This window comes from Denticeps clupeoides, chromosome 1, assembly GCF_900700375.1.
Source record: "Denticeps clupeoides chromosome 1, fDenClu1.1, whole genome shotgun sequence".
In the NCBI taxonomy this organism is placed as follows: Eukaryota; Metazoa; Chordata; class Actinopteri; order Clupeiformes; family Denticipitidae; genus Denticeps; species Denticeps clupeoides.
In genome coordinates this window covers 19,307,133-19,329,391 of record NC_041707.1, presented here as the reverse complement: position 1 = coordinate 19,329,391, position 22,259 = coordinate 19,307,133, and the positions used below count along the sequence as shown (strand labels likewise).

General features: G+C 46.3%; 1 protein-coding gene across 5 annotated transcripts in view; it reads left to right on the top strand.

Moving 5' to 3' along the window:
• Positions 1 to 206: 206 nt before the first annotated feature.
• The window catches only part of sorcs2 (sortilin-related VPS10 domain containing receptor 2), a 191,866-nt gene continuing 169,813 nt past the window's right edge, over positions 207 to 22,259 (top strand). For all 5 annotated transcript variants that reach the window (XM_029001663.1, XM_029001653.1, XM_029001634.1 and 2 more), the window contains exon 1: positions 207 to 598. In XM_029001663.1, coding sequence (XP_028857496.1) covers positions 296 to 598 — 303 coding nt within the window. In that variant the 5' untranslated portion in view covers positions 207 to 295. The remainder of the gene's footprint in view (positions 599 to 22,259) is intronic.

Sequence of the window (22,259 nt, the reverse complement as noted above, 5' to 3'; positions counted from 1 at the left end):
TTTCGGCGTGTGGAATACGGTCCTCGGTTACGTGTGAACCGGCGGACGTGGACCTGGCAACCCCACGGTCTCCTCGCCAGATGGCGGTCCAGCGCTGTCCCCGCGGTTCGGCCGTCGGAGCACGCTGCTCTCCGTGTGTGTGTGCGTGTGTGTGTGTGTGTGTGTGTGTGGGTGCGCGCGCCCTCGCTCTGATCCTCCCTCCCCATCTCTCTCTCTCTCTCCCTCCTCGCCTCCAGTATAGTTTCTGTCTGTCGGGCTCGCATCGCTCGGTCGGTACCGGGAGAAAGGCGCTATCATGGCGCAGCGCAACGCTCCTCTCCGCGCCGGCGGAACATTCTACTCGGACCTGCTGGTCGCCGTCCTGGCGGTGACGCTGGCGCTCGGAGCGGCTCCGTGCGGCGGCGGCGGCGGCGGCGGCGGCGGCTTGGTGAAGCGGAGCGGCGCGGGTCGGGACGGAGCGCCCGGAGGACAGCTGTCCAGGCGTCTCAGGAGAGCGCCGTCCCAGGATAAAGTCTCGCTGCTCAGCAGCTCCTTCGTGCTCAAGGGGGACGCAACTCACAACCAGGCGATGGTCCACTGGACCGGCGAGAACAGCAGCGTGAGTACGAGCCGGTACCGTCCCGGCGGGGATCGGGAAATGCCAGGGAAGGAACTTTGTTGGATTGAACAAAAAAAATTCCAATTAACCTCGTCTGTGGTGTCTGTCGCTGCTGCTGATTGGCCGGTTAATCGCCACCGCGCATGTGTCGCTGCTCTATGTTGGAAGAGTTTTTTTTTGTCTGAGAGCATCATCTGCAGGAAAAGTGTGCGGAATGTTTTAATGTGGCGTTAATGTACAGCTTCGCTGCACCGGTTGGTTTATCGTTATTGTAATAAAGACAGTGGTAACAAATAAAGAAGAACCCGTCACGCGTGAACAGGGCAGAGGACACTTTGTCATGTTTAGTATTGAAAACCACCGGCGTCGCATGCTGGTCACCAGTGGCGCTCGTATGACGGGACATGGCGTCGTATTAGCTCATCAATTAAAATATGAAAACATTATAAAAAATAAAAAAAAACATTTTTCTTTTTTGTGGAGATCCCCGCCGACCGATGTGTTTGAAAAATGCAACGCAAGCGTGGCTTTAAAACTCTTTATAAACTGTCAGTGTCATCAGGGGACATCTCCGCCGGCGCGCCGCCTGAACGAACAGATCGCGTTCTGTTCGCGTGTGTTCGGTGCGCGCGGCCGCGGCGCGCGCGCGGCCCTTCTGCTCTCCTGGCGCGCGCCCGGTGCGCGGTGCGCGCGCCTCGGTCACTGGGTTGGACACCTTTGTCTCTCTCTCTCTCTCTCTCTCTCTCTCTCTCTCACTCTTTTTAAAATCACGATTCTGAACGAGGAGCTGCGGGTACTTGAGTCGACTCAGTTGTTCACTGTGTCATGACTCTACGACCCTGATCCGAATCCGTGTGTTTGCGATGCTATTCGTCCAGTCGTTTTTGGTCCAGGTACGCACACACACTTTGAACAAACACTGTACGTGCTGTCACGATAACACACGGCGTGTGTGTGATCTCTTCTGCCTGTAATTACTCTGGGCAGCTTGTGCTCACCCCTCCCTGGCTAAGTGGCTTAGGTCTGTGCATAATGCATAACCTGAGCGCGAGTGTGTGTGTGTGTGTGTGTGTGTGTGTGTGTGTGCTCCCTGTTGATTGTGACGAGAAGCTTCTTGGCGTGAGCTCCGGCTGTGTGTTATCTGACATTTCTACGCGGTTGCCCTTCACCTTTCCCCCCTCACCAGAATGCTGGAACACACACCTCTGACCAACCAGCGTTCTGTAGGTTCTGCCCAGCAGCAGGTAAGAAGCTCAGCTTCAGAAAGCAAAATTGATCATAAAATTTCACTGTATCTGCCATCTATTCGGCATTTAAGGCAAAGGGCCCTCGCACAAAATTCCTCGTACCCACACTGCTTGGCCATTTTATTTCGTGCAGGTCATCAGACCCCGTTCATCAACCACGACGCGGGACTGCCGTGGGACCGCCGTGGGACTGTCGTCCGCATGTGCTGGTGGGACGCGTTGGCGTTTTCTATGGATGTACAGAATAGAAGCGGAATTTGTCCAGCTCCACTTTATTACATGTCTGTAATAAATTGCACGGTGAAAGAGGAGGACGGTGTGAGGGAGATGTGAGGGAAGCAGCGAACGGTGACCCGTTCAGCGGGAGGACGCTGCTGACAGAGGTGGACCGGCAGTGCAGGGAACGAGATGGTACGGAAGATCCTGTCCCTTATTCCGGGACTGTACACCCCCACCCACCCTCGTAAATTCTGTCCCCGCGCCATTGTTAGTTCCGGAAGATGCTGGTTCTGGGAACAAGGCGAATATGATACCAGCATTCCGAGCACAGAGGGCCTGCGCTGGTCAAAGAGCCTCCTTTGTGTCGGCTTGGCTTTTCTCTCCGCCGCTCTCGTTCTGTGCTCCTCTCTTTCTGTCTCTGTCCCTCTTTCTTACTGTGTTTGGGAATTGCTAACTAGCTCTGGGGCCGGGGAGGAGAATTTAATTCTCTCTATTTTTGCACTTCTTTATCTATTGTACGAAGACGCGTTTCTCTTTTTTGCCCGCTCTCTCTCTCTCTCTCTCCCGCTGTATATATACACTGGCTGCACACTTGATAGCCAGCGAGTGTGTGTGTGTGTGTGTGTGTGTGTGTGTCTGGAACTGAGGAGGACTGTTAGGATGTTGACATCAAAATTAAAATCAGTAAGATCATGGAAGATGGACGACTGTGCACATTCTCACTCAGCGCTAAGTGTGTGTGTGTGTGTGTGTGTGTGTGTGTGTGAGAGCGAGAGAGGGAGAGAGAGTGTTTTCCCTGCAGTATTAGCTCTGATTAATGAGGCCCTCATGGCGCCCTGACAGTGAACAGGTCAGTTAGGGACGCCCACAGCGCACTGGAGCATCGTGGGTATGTCCTCTCACACACGCTGTGGCTGGTCTGAATGGTTCTGTTCAAGTTCAAGTTTATTTCAAGTTAGCGTGTAGATATTTGGAGAAAGTTGTGACATTGTTCTCGCAACCGTCCTCAGCAGAATATAAAAACTACCGAAAGTCTGTTCCTCCATATGTGTGCATTTTTTGTGTACAGTACAGGCCAAAAGTTTGGACACACCGTCTCATTCAATGTGTTTTTCTTTATTTTCATGACCATTTACATTGGTAGATTCTCACTGAAGGCATCAAAACTATGAATGAACACATGTGGAGTTAATTCAGCTGTAGCCTTGCTGTAAATGTAGTGTACTATGGTGTTAGAGATGGCATTTATTTTTCTTTTTAATTCGTTTTTGCTTCAGCTGGAAAGCAGAAAATGACATTTAGAGGAGTATTCTGGAGGCGTCACGCAACATGTAGTTAGTGCAAATACGAGATTTAATGGTTCACCCATCTGAACACTTGAATTAAAGCAATGACAATCTCTGTTTGCTCGGTTAGTAGCTGCTGGGGTTTAATGAAGACGGTATCAGACATCACGCTGGTACTAGGGGTTCGAACAAAGGAGGGCACACGTTGTAAGTGAAAGTGAAGTGATTGTCATTCTGAAACACTGCAGCGCAGCACACAGTGACATGACAAAATGTGTCCTCCGCGGATCGGGATTCGAACCGGCAACCTTCTGATTAAGGGGCCACTTCCTTTCCGCCAGGCCACTGTATCCCGGACTGAAGCAGGTCGAGAACATGGAAGTTCGAGCCGTCAGTCAGCAGTACAAGCTCTTGTTAAACGAACACAATGAAAGTTCATCTTCCAACGTGAACATCAACATTAATAAACGGTCCCCATTTGTTATGGCCTATGGTGAAAACCGGGCTTCACGTGAGGTTGGGGTGAGAAATCCCCGCATTACATGTCTGTGTGCATTTAACATTTTACAGTACAAATGAACACAAATCGGTTAAAAGGGAATATGGTATTCAAGCACTGACATACTTTTTTTTTTTTTTGCTGGCTTAATGGCCGAGGCCGCATTCATGCTTCACATGCTAACCAGACGGTTAATCCGGCTCCTCGCTCATCCTTGGCCTCCACTCGGGGGAAATTGTTTGCACATGTGGAAGAGAAGTTGTTCAAATCGTTTATCTTGTCCTCCTGAATCTGCCCTTCACGTAGCCCTTATGCAGGGGACATTCTCACACACACACGCACACACACACACACACACACACACACACGCACACACACACACCCAGGTGAAGTAAATAAGTGAAATGTATTTGTAAAGCAGGTGTAAAGGTGGCAAGCATGCATCAAATGGCAGTCCTTAAAAAGTTTTCATGAATATTTACTTGAAGGATATTATTGGGGGAGAAATACCCACACAGCCACAGCACGAACTATCGCTCTGAGCCGAAATCCGACGCGAAGAAATACATTTCAAGTAGAAGTACGGACGTAGGTGGCTTTCTTAATATGATGTTGTCATGGGCTGTAGAGCTCTGGGGTTTTTCCAGAGTGCCTGTTGAGCGGGATTACTGGGGAGTGTTTGGTCTACATCCTGTGTGTGTGTGTGTGTGTGTGTGGGTGGGTGAGTGCGTGCGTGCAGGCTGGTCTGTACGTTTATTTGAGAGAGCGAGAGAGAGAGAGAGAGAGAGCATACCCTCTTTTACTGTCTTTAGCCAAAGGTTAGTGTGATGAAATAGACGTGTTTTTCAAAAAATGTCACACACCTTCAAGCAAAAAATGTTGCAGGCAGCAGCAAATAAAACCCTGGCGGCTTGAGCGCCCTGGTTCAGCTTTCCCTCCGGCCCAGCATGCAGCCCGGCGGCGCGGAGCCCGGCGGTGCGTGAGTCAGAGTGCGCGGGAGTGACTGTGATTTGTCATTAAGAGCCCAGCCATGCCGCCAGTGTCACTCAGACTGACGGGACGCTCCGGGGTGGCGGCATTAGCCTGGTGTCGCTCCGTGGGGGGTTCCGTGTTTTGCCAGAGTGAACGGTGTGGAGGTGTGAGCGCAGTGGTCAACAAACTCGGCACGGCAAAGCCGTGAAAATCTTAACAATGCAAAAAATGGAAAACGTCTGCATGATTCTAACAACCTGCATGGGTTTTTCCCACATTTAAATTGTTAAAAAAAATGAATTCAGAATGAGTTGAACTTTTTGAAGTCCTGCTTGAAAAAAACAACAATTTACTGGACTTTCTTAACAGAATACCATCCTAGAGTGTAGTTTGTGTTTAAGTACTCAAGGGAAATATCTATTCCTACATAAAACACAACCAATGGTCTGGAAGTGCTGCAATAGCTTCAGGATGATATGGTCTCGATGGTGTGGAAAAGTGTTTTTAGATGTCATCCTAACTGGCGTTAAACCGAAAGGCCCACGCAGACGACCTAATCTGTTCCACTGAGTCGGAGAATCGTGCCGAGGATTCGTAAATTAACAGCACCTTTTAGCACCGTGAAGATGAGCCACTAAACATATATCGCTCCGGAGGATGGAATTTAGGATTGGGACATCATCGCCGTGGCTCTGCATGGACCTGTGCATCTGTGTGTTTGGGGAGGGGGGGGTTTGTAGCTTAGCAACAGGCAAAACAATTATTTGGGAATACAGCTTACGCTTGATGCTATTTTTTATAGAGCTGCACTCGTTCCTCATTTCTGCTCCTGTCTGAGCCGGGGAACGTTCGCCCAGCAGGTCTCCTTCTTGCTGGAGGCCAGGCTTTCCAAACTTGACAGAGTCTCACACACACACACACACACACACACACACACACACACTCAGGAGAGAGTCTGAATACACTGTGTCTTGTATGAGCTCTCACTGCTGTTATAACCGTGGTAGAAAAGAGCTGGTGAGACACTGTTGACAGACGTCCACCCACGTCACTTAAGTATTGGCAGCATTCACTTATTGGCCAGGTACACATGTACACACACTAATATTCTGTTCCCTTGGAATAAAATGCCTCGGTGTTAAACAGAATGCAAAAGTGCATTTTATTTAGTTCAACATGAAAGGGGAGTTTCATCACTCTCTCACTTTCAATGTGTAAACCGCATCAGGTCCACGAGAGCCAAAGATGACCACAATCAGTAGTTACAGGGACAGCCCCCCCTGGAGCAGCTCAGGGTTAAGTGTCTTGCTCAGGGACACAATGGTAGTGTGTGGGGTTTGACTTTGTGGGTTTCTAGGTTACCCACTAGGAAACTAGAGAAAAAAATGCACACTGCTCACTCAGGGTGATGGGTTAAATGCAGAGGAAAAAATTTCACTGTGTGCACCGTGTGCTGTGCTGCTGTGCACCACATGTGACAATCACTTCACTTTCACTTTCACTACCACCCCTACGGGTGCACATACTGATGGGCTCACACCTATGGGCAATTAAGGGGCAGTGGTGGCACAGTGGTGGCCTAGCATCTGAGCTGGGAGGTGTGAGGTCATGTCACTAACCGATTCATTAGTTACGAATTTTTAAAAAACAAGTCACAACCAAGTCAGAGTAAACTGAACCTATAGTATTGCTCGGGTTTTCGAGAGCCAAACAGAGGCTGAATACAGCGGAAATCGTTCCCAAGTGAACACAGTTGCTTGACGTGAGCGAGGTGAACTCGATGTTCCAATAAGGCTCAGTAATGGAGCCGTGGACGGGAAGCTCGGGCCTCTCCCTCTGGCCGGCCCGTCGCCACCGATCATTTTCCAGACGAGCGCCGAGTTGCCGTGACTAACGTTTGCTCGCAATTAGGGCTGTCGTGCATCCGGCGGGGCGAGCGAGAGATGGAGGGAATGCGGCGAGGTGGAGGAGGGAGGAGGGGGTGCGCGAAGCCTGGGCGCGCATCGCGGACGAACAAAACGGCGAGACCCCTTCATCTGAAAACTCGCTGTTCCTTTGGCAGGTTTGAACAAACAGGCTGTCAGAGACGCTCCCCTCTGTCGTACGCGGGTAAAAAAGCCCACGCGCTGCACAGGGTTTGCCGCGCCTCGGTGTTGTGTGCCTCCTTTTTCTCTGTTTGTGGTTAAGTGGTCCCTGATTAACAGGCGAGTCGTGGCACCGGCTGAGAGAAGAGTGACATTTTCTGTGTGACGCCGGCTGCCTGTCGGTAGAGCTTCAAGGCTGAAGTCAGGTGCTCTGCGTGTGGAGGTAGGCGTCACGTCGCGCGGCACGACGTGGTGGTTATGGATTTTGACTGATCAGATATTCTTCCAACGTAACCCCCAGGTAATGGCGGAGTGGAAGGGGTGCCGAAGGGGTTATTTATTGAGGGAAGGGGCAGGAAGTGCAGGCCTCAAGGTTCCCTATGGCGGTTAGTGGTCGTGAGTTCAAATCCCAATTCCAGATTCGTGTGAGTGGAGCTTGCACGCTCCCCTTGTGAAGTGAAAGTAAACACAGCACAGCACACGGTGACACAACGAAGCAGTGTGTGAGGACGGTACTTTGCTCAGTGGCACCTCAGTGGGACCTTGATGGCTTGGGATTCGAAGTGGCAACCTCCTGATCACAGGCCCCATTATGATGGTGTGGGTTGGTGCTCCTAGTGTTTGTAGCGCACTGCAGATTCATTTATTGCTAATCATGAAAAATATGGGCTTATTTTACCATCGTAGGTATAACTCTTTACACCATATTGTTACTGTGTTGGTGAATGTGAGGATTGGGTTGGGACCAGTTTTTTTATGCAAATGGAGATAGATGTGGATAGTGGACAGATATCATCCCTGTGCAGCTCTCTAGTCAAGCTGCAGTTCCTGCCGCACGCCCAAATTGATTGATGGATGGATGGGTGGTCAATACGACATGTAATTGGCTTAATTAAAGTCTTGCGGAGGCTTTAGGCTTATTTTAGTAAGAGTTCCTGACCATGACGTGGTCTGTAAAACAGATGTAACCAGTTGTTCCATAAAGACTTTTTTTTTATTCAAGAGTATAGGGAGTAAACATTTGCACAGCGCTTAGTGTCTGCTTTTATTACGTTCCTGGTAATAAACCCTTTGTCCTTGGTTTCACTGTTTCAACAGACCTGTACAGGGTGGGCCATTTATATGGATGCACCTTAATAAAATGGGAATGGTTGGTGACATTGAACACATTTTATAAGTGTCACATGACCCTCTTTCTATTGAAAAAACAAAAGTTGGATCCAAGATGACTTGCTTCAAAATGGCCACTATGGTCACCACCCATCTTGACAGGACGTTAATGTCACCAACCATTCCCATTTTATTAAGGTGCATCCATATAAATGGCCCACCCTGTCGTCTGCATTTACCGCTGTGGCTCCTAAGTCTTTTTACACATACAAGTGTGTGTGTGAAAGCTTTTCTCTGAATATGTGTGCATGTGTGAGGCAGTGAGTGTGTGAGTCTGGTCTTATTTACAGCGTCTGTTTTTACATCGGCATGTGAGACATTACATGCATCTGTGTGTGTAAGCAGGTTTTGTAGGCTGAAGGCTCCTGCTGATCCTTGTTTACTGCAGGTTTATCAGACTTTTGTGTTTAGTGGAGGGAACAGTGGCCCACTGTCCCACAGGCTCCAATGTCAACAGCCAGACACTGCGTTCACCGAGGAAATTAGAGTGACACTCAATCGATGCTGCTGCCGCTGACGTCACAACGTCTGCTGGAACCCTCCTATACCCGGCTCCCCCGACTCTTCATTTGTACCTGTCTGTGGCCCATTTTCTACACCAATACAGTACTCATTTATTGTACTGTAAAATATCCCACAATCTTCGTCTTCCGTGTGTGTATGTGTGTGAAAATTCGGATGAACCCGGTCTCTGTGCCGCTCTGAAAGAGTCCTTTAACCGCACCGTCTTCCTTGTCTCCATGGTCGCCTGTTGCCTAGGAGGCCCACATTCTCGAATAAGCTGTTCACAAGACCTTGGTCTCTCTCTCTCTCGCTCTCTCTTTCTCTTTTTTGACTCTGCCTCTCTCTCTCACACTCACCGACACTGTCAGTCTCTTAATCAGTTGCTTTGCTTTAACACTCCCCCCTACACACACAGACCTTGGTTTCAGTCGCACACTCTCGCTGTACCCACACTGTAGCGGGTGACCTTGCCCAAATACACACCGACCTCTATGTTCCATTCACACGTCTTCCACCTCTAACAGTGACACCTAACAGACACACCCACTTTCTCTCATACACGCGCTAATAGCTTTCCGCTCTGTGATGGGTATTAGATTTGGTGACGTGGCCTGCTCCCCATTAGACAGATCAGGTTTCATTTCCTCACACTGACTGCGATTCTACAGATGTTTAAATGAGGTGGAACTGCCATTCTCTGCTCATGTTGGGATTGTTGGGATTTTTGTGTTTTCGGATGTTCCCCATTTCTTTCTCCACACGCAACCCTTTAATTATTTGTTTTACGTGGTGATGTCCAGTGCATGGCTAAATATCTGCAGCGGCAAACCAGTCAAGTTTGTTGAGGGGGCATCAATCACATTTCACTGAATTATTTTATTTTAAGCTTCACAGAAAAAAAGTAGTTAATGATATTGTGGTAGTGTGTACTGCTGAATACATATATTGTACAAAAGAAGAATTATTTTATTGCTCTGATTTTTCAGACACAGTTCAGAGTCTGTTGGCTGCCTGTATGGTCATAGTTGCCAAAAAATATATTTCTTTACTTGTCATTTTACCACTTTACCACAGAGAAGATGAAACAATTCTATAAATTCTATAAATTTTACAACAGATTGTGCTTTCTGAAATCCCATTTACAGTGAACTGAGATTTCATACATCCAACTCGCCAACATCAACAAGGCTTAGGTTCCACATTGGAATTATATGTATCAGATACTTAATGTAGCTGAGATTAAATTGAAATATTGTCTTGTTTTACTGATGCATTGCATTGTTACCTTATTCTGGAAGCTTCCAACGCCCTGCAGCAATCGTGACCAACGAACTCACGGCATCCACCATGTCTGTATCTGTGGCGTGTGCACTGCACAGTATAAAACAGCTCATTCCTGCCAGGCCTGAAGGTGACTCATGGTTATAAAGTCAGCATGGTGGTCATTGCTGGAAATGGAAAGGCCGTGTAACTTCTCGAATAGCTTATGTTATTTTTTTGATGCGGGAGATAGGAGACCTGGAAGTCATTATGGGCTGCTGTCTTCAAACACACAGACACAGTGAGGGATTATCTGTATCTCAGGATCTGGTGAATGTTGCGTGCTCTGCTGACTTTTTGCCTTGTCATCAGAAAACCATGAGAGAGAAAAGAGAGAGTGAGCCAGAAATGACCTGTGTGTGGCTTATGGAAATATATTCTTAAAAGTAAATAGTGTGTGTGTGCGTGTGCTGAATTTCTGCCGAATGATTTGCAGAAATCTGTTAAAATGACTGCTGGAGTTGGGGAGTTTTTATTAGATTAGTGTCTGTTTATCGGCTCCAATTAGAAGCCAACATCTGTCCAATATGCTTCCTTCAACAATTACTCTCACTCTTCACAGACATCACACCACGTATTTTCAGTTCCTCTTGTAATATGTGTGTATACAAGAAAGCCACATCACTTTTATTGGAACAGGGGTGGGTTACAAATGGTGTGGAGAATGAATGTAATGGCAAAGAAAATGCTTATTTAATATGATTAATATTGAATATACATTATATGTCAATTAAAAATGAAAATTAGAATAACCTTGTAGTTTTTTTGTTCCAATTACTTGCCTCAGTTAGCTTCCTTACACTATTAACTGATCTTCTATTTCTTTCTACTTGGCTGCCACCTGGAGAATGTGGATGTAACACAGCTATAAAAATATAATAATACAATACAATACAATACAATATAATAATAATATAATACTCGAAATCTCTGAATTATGTGTGCATGCGACAGAAGGCAGTCACTCACCTTCCATAACCGCTTAGTCCAACTCAGGGTCACACACTCACACCTACGGTGAATTAAGAGCCACCAGACCACCCAGTGTGCATTCCGATGGACAGTGGGAGGGAACTGGAGGACCCGGCGGAAACCCGCACCAACACGGGGAGAGCATTGGACTCACAAGGTCCGAACCGGTATTCAAACCTTGGAGGCGTGAGTCCATGTCCCTAGCCGGCGCGCCACTGTGCAGCCCTCATTATAAACAGCAATCTAAAAATAATAATAATAATAATCTGTCACTTGTGTGTGTGTGTGTGTCTGTGTATGTGCATACACTGTAAGGGAATATGTGGGGAAATTCATATTCTTCACAATCACTGAATACAAGATAACAATGACCAGCGAAGGCAATCCTCATTTTTCTCTCCTTACCCTTACATTTTTGTTCCAACAGGATTTTTTTTGTCATGGCAGGAGATTTATTCACAAGCTTTTCAATTTAAGATGCAATTTAGTGGACTGTGGACCCCCTGTCTAGGAGACCTAATCATGGTTGTGTGAAGGGGAGAAATTGAATTTCCCATGAATACGTGATTGGCTGTGATTTGGTTTATGTATTCCCAATGGCGAACTAATCCGACAGCAAGGGCACGGGCGCGGTGGCGAAGACGACACACACACACACACACACACACACATACGCAGCTGCCGTCATGGCCCGACCAGGACCCCCTGATAAGGCAGATACAGCCGACAGCTGCTGGGAGTCTGCAGCAGTTAAGAATGTGTGCACATACACTTACCGCAGGGTGATTTTGCTGAGATTGTCCACCCCCGCACTCCCTGGGGACCGTGTAAAAGCCATAGGTGGGTACGTTGGACACACAGACAGTAGTCTGCAATATATATACACACATTGCCACCTCTTAACAGCAATTATTGTCACATCGCAGTCCTATGCGGTGGTCATTGTGATTCCTGTCACTTGCTCCAAAAAAGTATTAGATCATATTCTAGCTACTGGGATAATATGTCTTATGTGCTGTCATCATGAGCTTTTTTCACGGGATTGATATCACTCTGTTAAATGAAAGTGTCATCGCGCGAGTTCGGGGACGCACTCGCAGACATGTTCCGCACGGGGGGTGGGCACTAGAAGAGCTGGGGAGGATGACCGGAGGCGCTTGGCCTGAGGGAGGGAGGCAGAAGGTGGGACAAAGGACGTGCCACAGCCCGGCAGGAGGGGAACTCTGGCTCCGGGTGGAGCAGCGGGGAAGGAGGCGAGGGGATCAAGCCGGGGTGGAGCAGGGCAGAGGAAAACAGGAAGACGGCTGGCTTGAGGATGATCCGGGAGTGTGGGTCGGATGGGGGGGCGTCTTGGGTGGTACAGGCAGACGCTGTTGCTTGGCTATGGGTGGCAGGAAGGTGGGGCAGCATACAGGTATCGTCGTTGCAAAAAGGGGGCAGGCCAACTCAAGGTCAAGGGCAGGCAAAGGTCGTGGTCAAAAAGGCACGATCAAAAAGTGCTACAAAGAAGGCTAGCGTCTCTTGAGAAAATAATTTGCGAAAGAGTGGCCAGTGTCCCCCTGGCCACCTGACTTTTGTACTGGATGCTGACCCCCCCCCTCACTTCCGCGTCCTGGTCGCTGTCGCCCCGGCTGATCTTGCTCCCTCTGGTGGGCTGGAGGTATGTTGGCCGTGACAGAAAGGTTCATTGTACTCACTGACCTGAGATCAGCTGCTATATAAAGCTCATGTTGTGGTCAGAGCACATATTAAAACACAGACAGACATTAAAACAGCGGGCAGGGCCAGGTTTACCGGCCAGTCTGATTCCATGCGATGTTCACGTGATTCTAGTTCGACAGTCTCACACACACACACACACACACACTCACACACACTCAGTATTTTGCATATAAAGTAGCCGTAGCTGATAGGTGGCAGGAGGTGGAGGTAAGATACACACAAGCAGTGATTAACAGTCCTCAAAAAAAAACACTGAGTGGCTTCAATGAGACTCGCTTTCAAAACACGCCTCTGTAGAGCTCGGCTCAACCTGTATCCTGTAATCTGACTTGAGAACAGTGTAAACAGCTCATAAGTGCGGAAATTTAAATCTCCTAAGGTGCCCTCAAAATCCCAGAACACGGTTCTCTAGTGTCTCGCCCTGAAATATCAAATTGCAGTGCTGCTGGATGTAATGGGATTTTATTTATGGATCCCCTCAGCTCCCCATCACTGTATTGGCGTCTCTTTATTTACCTGGATTTGAGAGAATGATTATGTGCCTTACTGACTGGATGGCAGGCATATATTCCTTTTCCTCAGGCCGGATGAATGGGTTTCCACCAGTTTTGCGTGGAAGCAGTGCAATCAGGGATTCATCATCAACAGAAGCCAGTGCACAATTCACAGCGGAAGAGAGCAGCAAGTGTGTAATCTCCTGTTCCTTTCTTCTCCCCCTCCCAACGGCAAAATGACTTTTGCAAGGTTCCAGCTGGGAACCAAACTTTCCCAGACCAGGTTTTTGGTCAAAATGTTATGGTACCAAAAAAATAAAAAATGAACAAAACCGATACAAATGCAAGTGAAATGTTCAGAAAAAGGTATTATTCTCTCCTGAAAAGAAATATACAGATGTACCCTATTGTCGGTAGTTCCAGGTTCATGTCCTCAGTCTCTCTGTGCGTGTTCCCTTTCACAATGGTCTGGATGATAGGATGTAACCTGGCCTATGTGAAAGGCAGAATCTGAGGAGAGGCTGAACCTGGGCCAAGCTGAAAGCCGATCATGGAGAGCGGCATTCGCCAGAACGCACGTTCGGGATCAGAAAACGACGTAAGGATGTGTTCTGGTGCGTCTGAGAAGTTCTCTTTCACACACACAAAGCAGGTGATCCGTGGCGAGCGCTTAATGGGAAAGCTGGAGACAGAGACGGAAGGAGGCTGCCCTGTTTTTACACTCTAAATGTCAGCTCGGGATTTCAGCTAAACACAGTAAATCATCCACATTAATGATCGTGACTGATTGGGGGTGAAAAAGCATTTGATTCATTAAGTAGTTAATTAAATGTATCCATGCTGTACGGCTCCCACTCCCACCTTGCTCTTTTTTTTCCCGTTCCGTCCTTGTAAGACTATCTCTCTCGGCCAGCAATTCATCTCTCTCTCTCTCTCTCTCTTGCTGCCATTCTCCCATTCTCTCGTGCTTTTCTGTCTGATTTCCGCTGGCCTGTGTGTGATTCAGGGCCCCAGCGACTTGTTCATTCACTTCGACGTCTCGCAGGGACCCCCTTTCTTCTCCCATCCCTATACATTCAGAGTTTTTTTTTTTTTCCTGTCTTTCTCCTTCCTTTGTCTCCGATGTTGTGTTTTTTTTTTTTTTGCCATCAGTGGTGTGGGTTCCTCGAGGCTCTCGAATTTACTGGCAAGCTATTCCTCCCACCACACTGACGACCACAATCCGCCCCATCTCTTCCCGAATCCACTCCCCTGTGATCTTGTGATCACCATGACGTTCCAAATTCTAAGTGGAGCTGAAGTCTCCCCGTTATCGTCTTCCCACTGCGGCATTGGTGTGTTTGCGCTTGGCTTGTAGATGCTCGCGACCCTGTCGCTGGACGTGGGCCAATCAGAGAGCGGGCTTGTCCTGGCTCTGGGCCAATCAGTGAGCGGGGTGAGCCAGAGTCCACTTCCTATGCATGCTTGGTGATTTCTCAGTGGCTATTGCATGTTGACTGAAAAGATCAAGGATCTAGAATGTTCCTTATTCAAGTCATTTGACCAGACAGCGTAGGAGAGATGAAGTGACGACCTTTGCACTGAATCTCACCGGTCCCGTCAACTAGGGAGCTGAATCTGCTACACCTAATTCCTTGTGAAATTAGTTTTTCATTATATAATTACGGTACCATTGACCTGATTCTGTGGGAATGAAAAACAAAATAGAGCTCTGCAGAGTAATTCACTTTGCCCTCCTTTTTCAAGGGAAATTAGTTATTTTTTATCATATTTAATAAAATGGCACACTGGCCAAATATATTTATATATTTTGAATTATAAACATTGACAAAAATCCCTGTTTTTATAACATTTGAAAGTGAAATGAAGTGATTGTCATTGTGAAACACTGCAGAACAGCACACGGTGACACAACGAAATGTGCCCTCTGTTTTTAACCATCACCCTTGGTGAGCAGTGGGCAGCCATGACAGGCGCCCGGGGAGCAGTGTGTGGGGACGGTGCTTTGCTCAGTGGCACCTCAGTGGCACCTTGGCGGTTTGGGATTCAAACTACAACCTTCAAATTACGGGTCAGCTTCCTTAACCGCTAGGCCACCACTGCCCTGAGTCGTTGGAGACCTGGTTCACTAAAGCAAATTGGAAAAATGGAAGCCTCTGAATTTACTTTATGAAGTAGCCCACCGGTTTATGTACAGCACATAATTAAAGCATAGCGCATAATTAAAGCAAAGCTCAGCCTTCATCTCTTTACGAGTGGTGCCACAGCAGGGCTTCAGGTGCATATGCAAATAGAAACTTGCAGACGGGCTGAACCAAGCGCACCTTGAAGACCTTTCTCTGTATTTAAAGCAGGTTTCTCTGAGGCACGTTTTCTTTAGTCACAGCAGCATTTCTGGATCTTTCTGAGCGTGTGTTTTAAACGATGGCGCCGCTAAAGATTTTACGCTGAAGGCATCCATATTTGTCTTTTCACATTGGAGCCTCTCGCCTGCTGGTTTGCGTCTCTGTGCTACAGGAACTAGTCGGTGCCAATGGCATCTGAGTCACAAAGGAAGTAAGATGGGCCAAGTTAAAGGAGCACAGCTTTATCGTATGTGCGGTTTCAAGGGAGTCTCAGCTTCACACAGGACGAGCAGCTGTTCCCTCTGAATCACCTCCGGAGAGGGCTGTAGCGCGTACCGCGTGTGCTTGGGCGTGTAGGCAGTGCATTATTTAAGTGTTGCTCTCTTTTTAGTGAGGTTTATTTGAAAGCGGGATTTGTCTTATAGGTCATAAGGTAGAAAATCCTATAGGACAGAACCCTTAAGAACTCACACATATGACCAGTTGTGTTGATAGGATCCATGTGTGTGTGTGTGTGTGTGTGTGTGTATGGAGTGTCAGAAGGTCAGAGTTAGGCAGGGCTTGTTTAAGGGGGGGTTGTGATTGGTGGGATTACCGGAATTATGTTTTGAAAGCAGCTGCCACCTCAAATGCGGAAAATGCCTGCTAACTCTTTCTCAAATGAGGTGGCGTTCATCCCGCCCGGCACAGACTGGGCCTTTGTCTGAGCCCACCTGCCTCCCCCTGAAGCCTCACCTGTGCCAGATCACCTGGTATCTCTCCAGCTGACCTCAGGCTTTTTTCTTCACACGCCCACCGGCACCTGGAGCAGAACCAGAGAAGAACGCCCTCCCAGCACTTTATTGCCTCGTCTTGACGGGCAGATTGAGGTTATGCAGTGGGCATCTGGATGGAAATGCAGACTCAATTCTGCATTTCCTACTATAAATATACTGGTCAGTGTATAAGTGCATGCAGACGTTTAATATGTTAATATGACTCAGCAACATCGCATGAAAATTGAAACAACACCACACACCAGTATCAAGGCAATTTTCCCTAGGTCTGCTGTTGCACAAGTGTAAAGTTTATAACCCATAACACAGACTCAGTAGGAGCCCGGAACTCTGGAAGGTATTTGTCCTCATCTTCCTTCAGCTGCTCCGGTTTGGGGACGCTACAGAAGATCAACTGGTCTGGACAATGGACATGGCGAAGGTTTCATGCCTGATGTCCTTCCTAACACAACCCTCCCCATTTTGCTGTTTTAGCTAGGTTAGCTATGAGACATCAAAACTATGACAGGGACAATTGTGGGAAGGAGGCTCGGATGGAGAAATGATCTATATAAAACATAAATAGTCCAAAAGTCCATGTTATAAAAACCAAATAGTCCACTATTCTTTTTATTTGTGCATATTAGTGTCCTTGTACTGGTGTTTGGAGATATTTTCAGAATATTAATATTTATACCCTTAAGATTTCCAGTGAATGCTGATGTAGTGTGATTTTAACAATAATGTAATGCTTACCTGTACCAATACGTATAAAGCTAATTTTCAAATTATTATTCCAGGTAATATGTGAAACCATGATCGGTTCTCAATAATGCAAACACCTTTGCACTGAGTTGGGGAAACATGTATTCAAAACGCTATTAAATATTTAATATTTAAAATAATTATAACATAATTATAGCATGTATCAGAATGATCTCATACTCTAAGATCGGTTTTGGTTTATTCATGGGCAAATTATATCTGTACTGGTAAAATCTTTTTGTATGAGTGAGATGTTGAGATGTGGATCAGGTACTGACAGTCAGGAAGGAGGAACTGTTCTTGTTCCCCACTGGTTGCAGTTGAGCATATCAACCCATCTTAGAAGCCACATTACGCTCCATGGTGCCAGACTCATATTCACATGACGCCCTGGACCAACGTTCCGTTTCCCAGCTATTTATAATGGCTTACGTTATTCCTAAACTGCACATTGCCATAGAAACAGAAGAAGGTACCCCTGCTATATTTACACATAACACGTATGCACACAAAAGACTATGTAAGGAACAGAGTTGCCATGTTTAGGATCTGGTGGGCGCAGGCTATTATAGCTGTGCATTTCTTCACACTCACTTTGTCAGTTTATGGAACATTGTATTAAAATGACGTGATTTGGAAGAGTATGAGTCTGTTCATGTGAATTATGGAGGGGGCGATGGGGTTTTGGTTGCTTAATAGCAATTCAGATATTGCTCAACAGTAACATGTCTAATACAGTTTTCAGTCAAGTGTGATAATTGGAGAAAATTAGAGGAGCAAAATGATGAATGTGAAAAAACAGCAAACAGCAAAAAAAGAGTCACAGAATATAGCAAATACTGACTCTCTGGTCCTGTAAAACAACTTCAGTCTCAGTTCCCCTTCTCCATAATTTATTTACATTTACATTTACAGCATTTATCAGACACCCTTATCCAGAGCGACTTACAATCAGTCATTACAGGGACAGTCCCCCCCTGGAGCAGTTTAGGGTTAAGTGTCTTGCTCAGGGACACAATGATATCAAGTGGGCTTTGAACCTGGGTCTTCTGGTTCTGGCCAGTGTGTTGCCCACTAGGCTACTACCACCCTTCTAATTCCAAATTATATTACTTCATTTGATGATGGTGGTGGAGATGTTGTCTAAGATGTTGCTCCAGAATCTTCCATAGGTGTTGAGTTGGGTTCAGATATGTTGACTGAAGGTCATAAAATACAATTTGTGCTATAGTTCAAATATTATAATATAATTTATAATAATTTATGTCCTCTTGTCCAATAGAAAACAATTGTTTTGTCCATAGATCAAAAATCCTGTCTAGTCATTGCAAGTAGGGCAGTGGTGGCCTAGCGGTTAATGAAGCGGCCCTGTAATCAGAAGGTTGCCGGTTTGCATCCCGATCCGCCAAGGTGCCACTGAGGTGCCACTGAGCAAAGCACCGTCCCCACACACTGCTCCCTGGGTGCCTGTCATGGCTGCCCACTGCTCACTAAGAGTGATGGTTAAAAGCAGACACATTTCGTTGTGTCACCGTGTGCTGCAGTGTTTCACAATGACAATCACTTCACTTTCACGTTATTTCCACAATTTAACAATTCATACAATTTCACAAGTGACAATCACTTCACTTTCTAAAGTAGGTCCCTTTAGAAGATTTAAAGTGATTAAAAAAAAAGGCATTTTCCTGAGAAAAAAAAGGATCTGGTGCATCAGCAAATGTGGCTTGTTTCTAGCGTTGTCATCAACTATTTCTCATTAATTATCTAATAGTTTCTAACTTAGTTTAATAGAATACAATAAAATATCTAAATGACCCATGACCAAATAATTCTTTGTATTGATCTGCAGTGACCCTTCACTCTGAGGGAACAGGAGGCACCTAAACCCTGCCAACAAAAAAAATCGCTCATTGATTTAGATTTTGCTGTAATTTGCCACCAGTGTGAATGAAGGGGAGTACGTCTTACGAACATATTTCTGCTCCTCTGCATCAAGAGTGAACCAGATCCATTCTGGAGAGTGCACCATTTTCTGATAAATAAATACACTGATGATGGATGATGATCCTTGATTGCGCCACTTCCTTTTTAAGCTGTTGTGAAATGGCGGCACGAAGGATCAAATAATCCAGAGCTGAATGGCCCCTGCTCAAACCTGGAGAAATCGAGGGGCTCCTGTGCACCATTCTGCATCCCACGGCAGTATTCTCGTTCTGTGTGTGTTTGATTTTGTGACGGTTATAATGAAATGCTGAATCCCTGCTCTGTGCCGACTGCCAGTTAAGGGCTTAATAACACGCATAATTAAAGCCCGGGAACATTAATTACATCTTAGCCCTGGCGCCTGCGCAAATGCGCCCACTCACACACTCAGGTGTGTGCAGACTAATTAGCAGGCTGTAATTAATTTGCTGAAGTCCCGGAAGTGTGTGTCTGTGTGTGTATTGTGAAGTAGAGCACATTTAAAATTGCTTTCATAAGTAGCAAATATGGTGCGCAGAAAGACAAAATATACATCAAGGTTGCAGTTGCCTGGATCGTATGTTGATTTGTGTTCATACTAAATCAACATACATAAATACATACATACATTCATTCATACATACATGCTAAGCAGAATAGTGACTAGTTTCACCATGCACATGATATAGATGCACTGTATGCTGTGCTGTCTTGCATTTGTAATTGATCCAATTTAAATAGGTATGGAGCTAATATTATGACAAATCTAAATAGGCAGATAGATTTTATTGAAATCGCCACATTTGTAGTCCGTTCTGTCTTTTGCACTCTGTTTTGTCCTGTTTCATCCAGATTCGTACGTAACCTTGTGTTGTTTTTGTGTATTAATATGTTTCTGGATGAACATGGTTTTGTTTCAGAATGAAAGGTGTAGAAATGACAAAAAATGTAAACTGAATCAAGGCCACATTGAAGCACGGTGTGGCGCAAGATCGACCGAACATCATGTGGCGAAATAACACAGGTCTCCATAAATGCTGACAAGACATTGTACAGTACCCAAGACAGAACATTCATTTTAGGATTGTATAGCAATGACATCAACATCCATAGTATTTTGTCACGGGTGGGCTGGACATGGCATGAAGGAGGACGCATTCGCATGATCACAGGACAGGGGTTTAATACAAACTTCACGATACAAAGGAACACGAACACACACAATGACCCGACGGCGAACAGACACGAACAGGATAGCTTTATACTATTATATAAATAGACACCAGGTGAACACGATCAGGGACCATTACACAGGACAAACATGAAACTCCGGTCCGGACTCCGGATCCGGAGTAACCCCTGCCGGTCCGGATCATGACATATTTGTATGTCTGCATGTGTTGTGTCTATATATTTAATTGTACCCAGCTCTAGATTTTGTTAGCTGGAAGGAAGAATTTGGATGGGAGGCATCAAATCCACCCCTACGCCCCCACCCACAGCCTGATTACAATCAAGGGCTTGATGAGTGGGGAGCGAATGGGGGGAGTCACACTTGACCTGCTTTACCCCGATCCAGACACGTGCGGATGGAGTGTGTTGTGTGGGTGGGTGAAGTGGAGGTGTAGGACTTCATGGGGTGGATTTGTACATTTATAGAAAGCATATGCGAATCGGTGAGGCAGAAATGGAGGGACGCCATGATCCAAAAGTCTCCAGCATATCCACTAATAACTCTGGAAGCAGCAATTTTAAGAGGCTGAGATCATATGAGTTTGAGTAGTTTCTGGGCTTTGGGGCATCTGGAGTTCAGTTCATGCATGTATGCGTGGTTTCTAACCCGGCTCCCACCGGACCCCTAAGTCAGTGCGGGCTGCTTCGCTGTGCTTCCTAATTTAAAAAAAAAAAAGTTTGTCTGAAAGATGCAGTAGCCTCCACCAGCCAGCCTGGAGGAGCAATAACTGCGTTGTCGTGAAGAGTGACTGATGTGGTTTGTGTATTTTTGACTGTACAGGGAGTCTGGTGTGTGTGTGTGTGTGTGTGTGTGTGTGTGGTTCCTGACTTTTTTGTGTTAGTAACCGGATTAGGCAGTGTTTAGGGTGAATAACTGGATGAGGGAATTAGTCATCTAATCCTGTGAGCTGGGCAGCAGTGTAGAAGATGTGAGATCCACCTGCAAACGGCCTCTGAAAGCGGCTGCCTAAGCCTACTGTACGCACCCCCCCCACTGCACTCTCTCTTTCTATCCATCTTTTTTTATTGATGTGGGATTCAAACAGACACAACAGACACGCGCCTGGCTGTTGCAGATTAGCCCTGACTGCTGATGAGGGAAGGTATCGAACAGAGAGAGAGAGACCGAGAGGCTGAGGGAGAAGAGAAAGAGAGACTAAACCCATCGTGTCCGAGTGCACAGCGCTCCTTCCCGGTCCCCTTCATCTCTCTCTTTGTAGGATTTTTTTTACATCCAGTTTGTTCGGCATTTCTTCTCTCAGTAAGTCGGCACGATTTGTGATCTTGTGTGAAATTCACAGAATATTCTAAAACAAAGAAATAAATAAAAACAGAGTAAATAATTTAGTGGTGAACGCTGTACACGAGCATTCTTCGCAGTGATCTGCACACTGTCATTATTGGTTGGACCACCTTTTGAATACATCCTACATCCTCAAAAAAGCCCAGAGCTTTATCAGATTTTGCACTGTGGATGGGAGAGTAGAAGAGCAGACAGTAGAACGTCTGCCTCTCCATATCCCCTAGACTCTCAGTGGGGTTAAGGTTGGGTGAAAATGAGGTCTCATGCTCCCCGAACCATTCTTTGACAATAAGAGGCTGACGATTCCCGGCGTTGTCGTCTTGAAACAAGCCCGTGCCACTGATGGAAAAGCAGCATATTGCACATTCAGGTGGTCACCTGAACCCGCACTAGATAATAACACTGCCCCCGCATTCAGGACTATGATGGGACTATACATCACTTTGTGCACTTGCCCACAGGGTAAATTTGGACTTACAGGTTCCAGCTGTTTAGACCCAAATAAATATTAAACATAGCTGTGAGGACAAAATGTGGATTTTTTACAAGTTGACTTTTTTATGAATTCACCAAATGTTTAAGTTATGTCTGATCGCGGCCATTCACAATTTTCCCACTGAGATGATGGTCCTTTAGGATCTTTCCAGTTGTAATAATATGTTCTTTATTGAGTCCTTTATTCCTTTTCATTGATGTCCTGTTGATGTTTAGTTGCTTGACAATAATTTTATACACTCTTGAAACAGGGGCAGTGGTGGCCTAGCGGTTAAGGAAGTGGCCCGTAATCAGAAGGTTGCCGGTTCGAATCT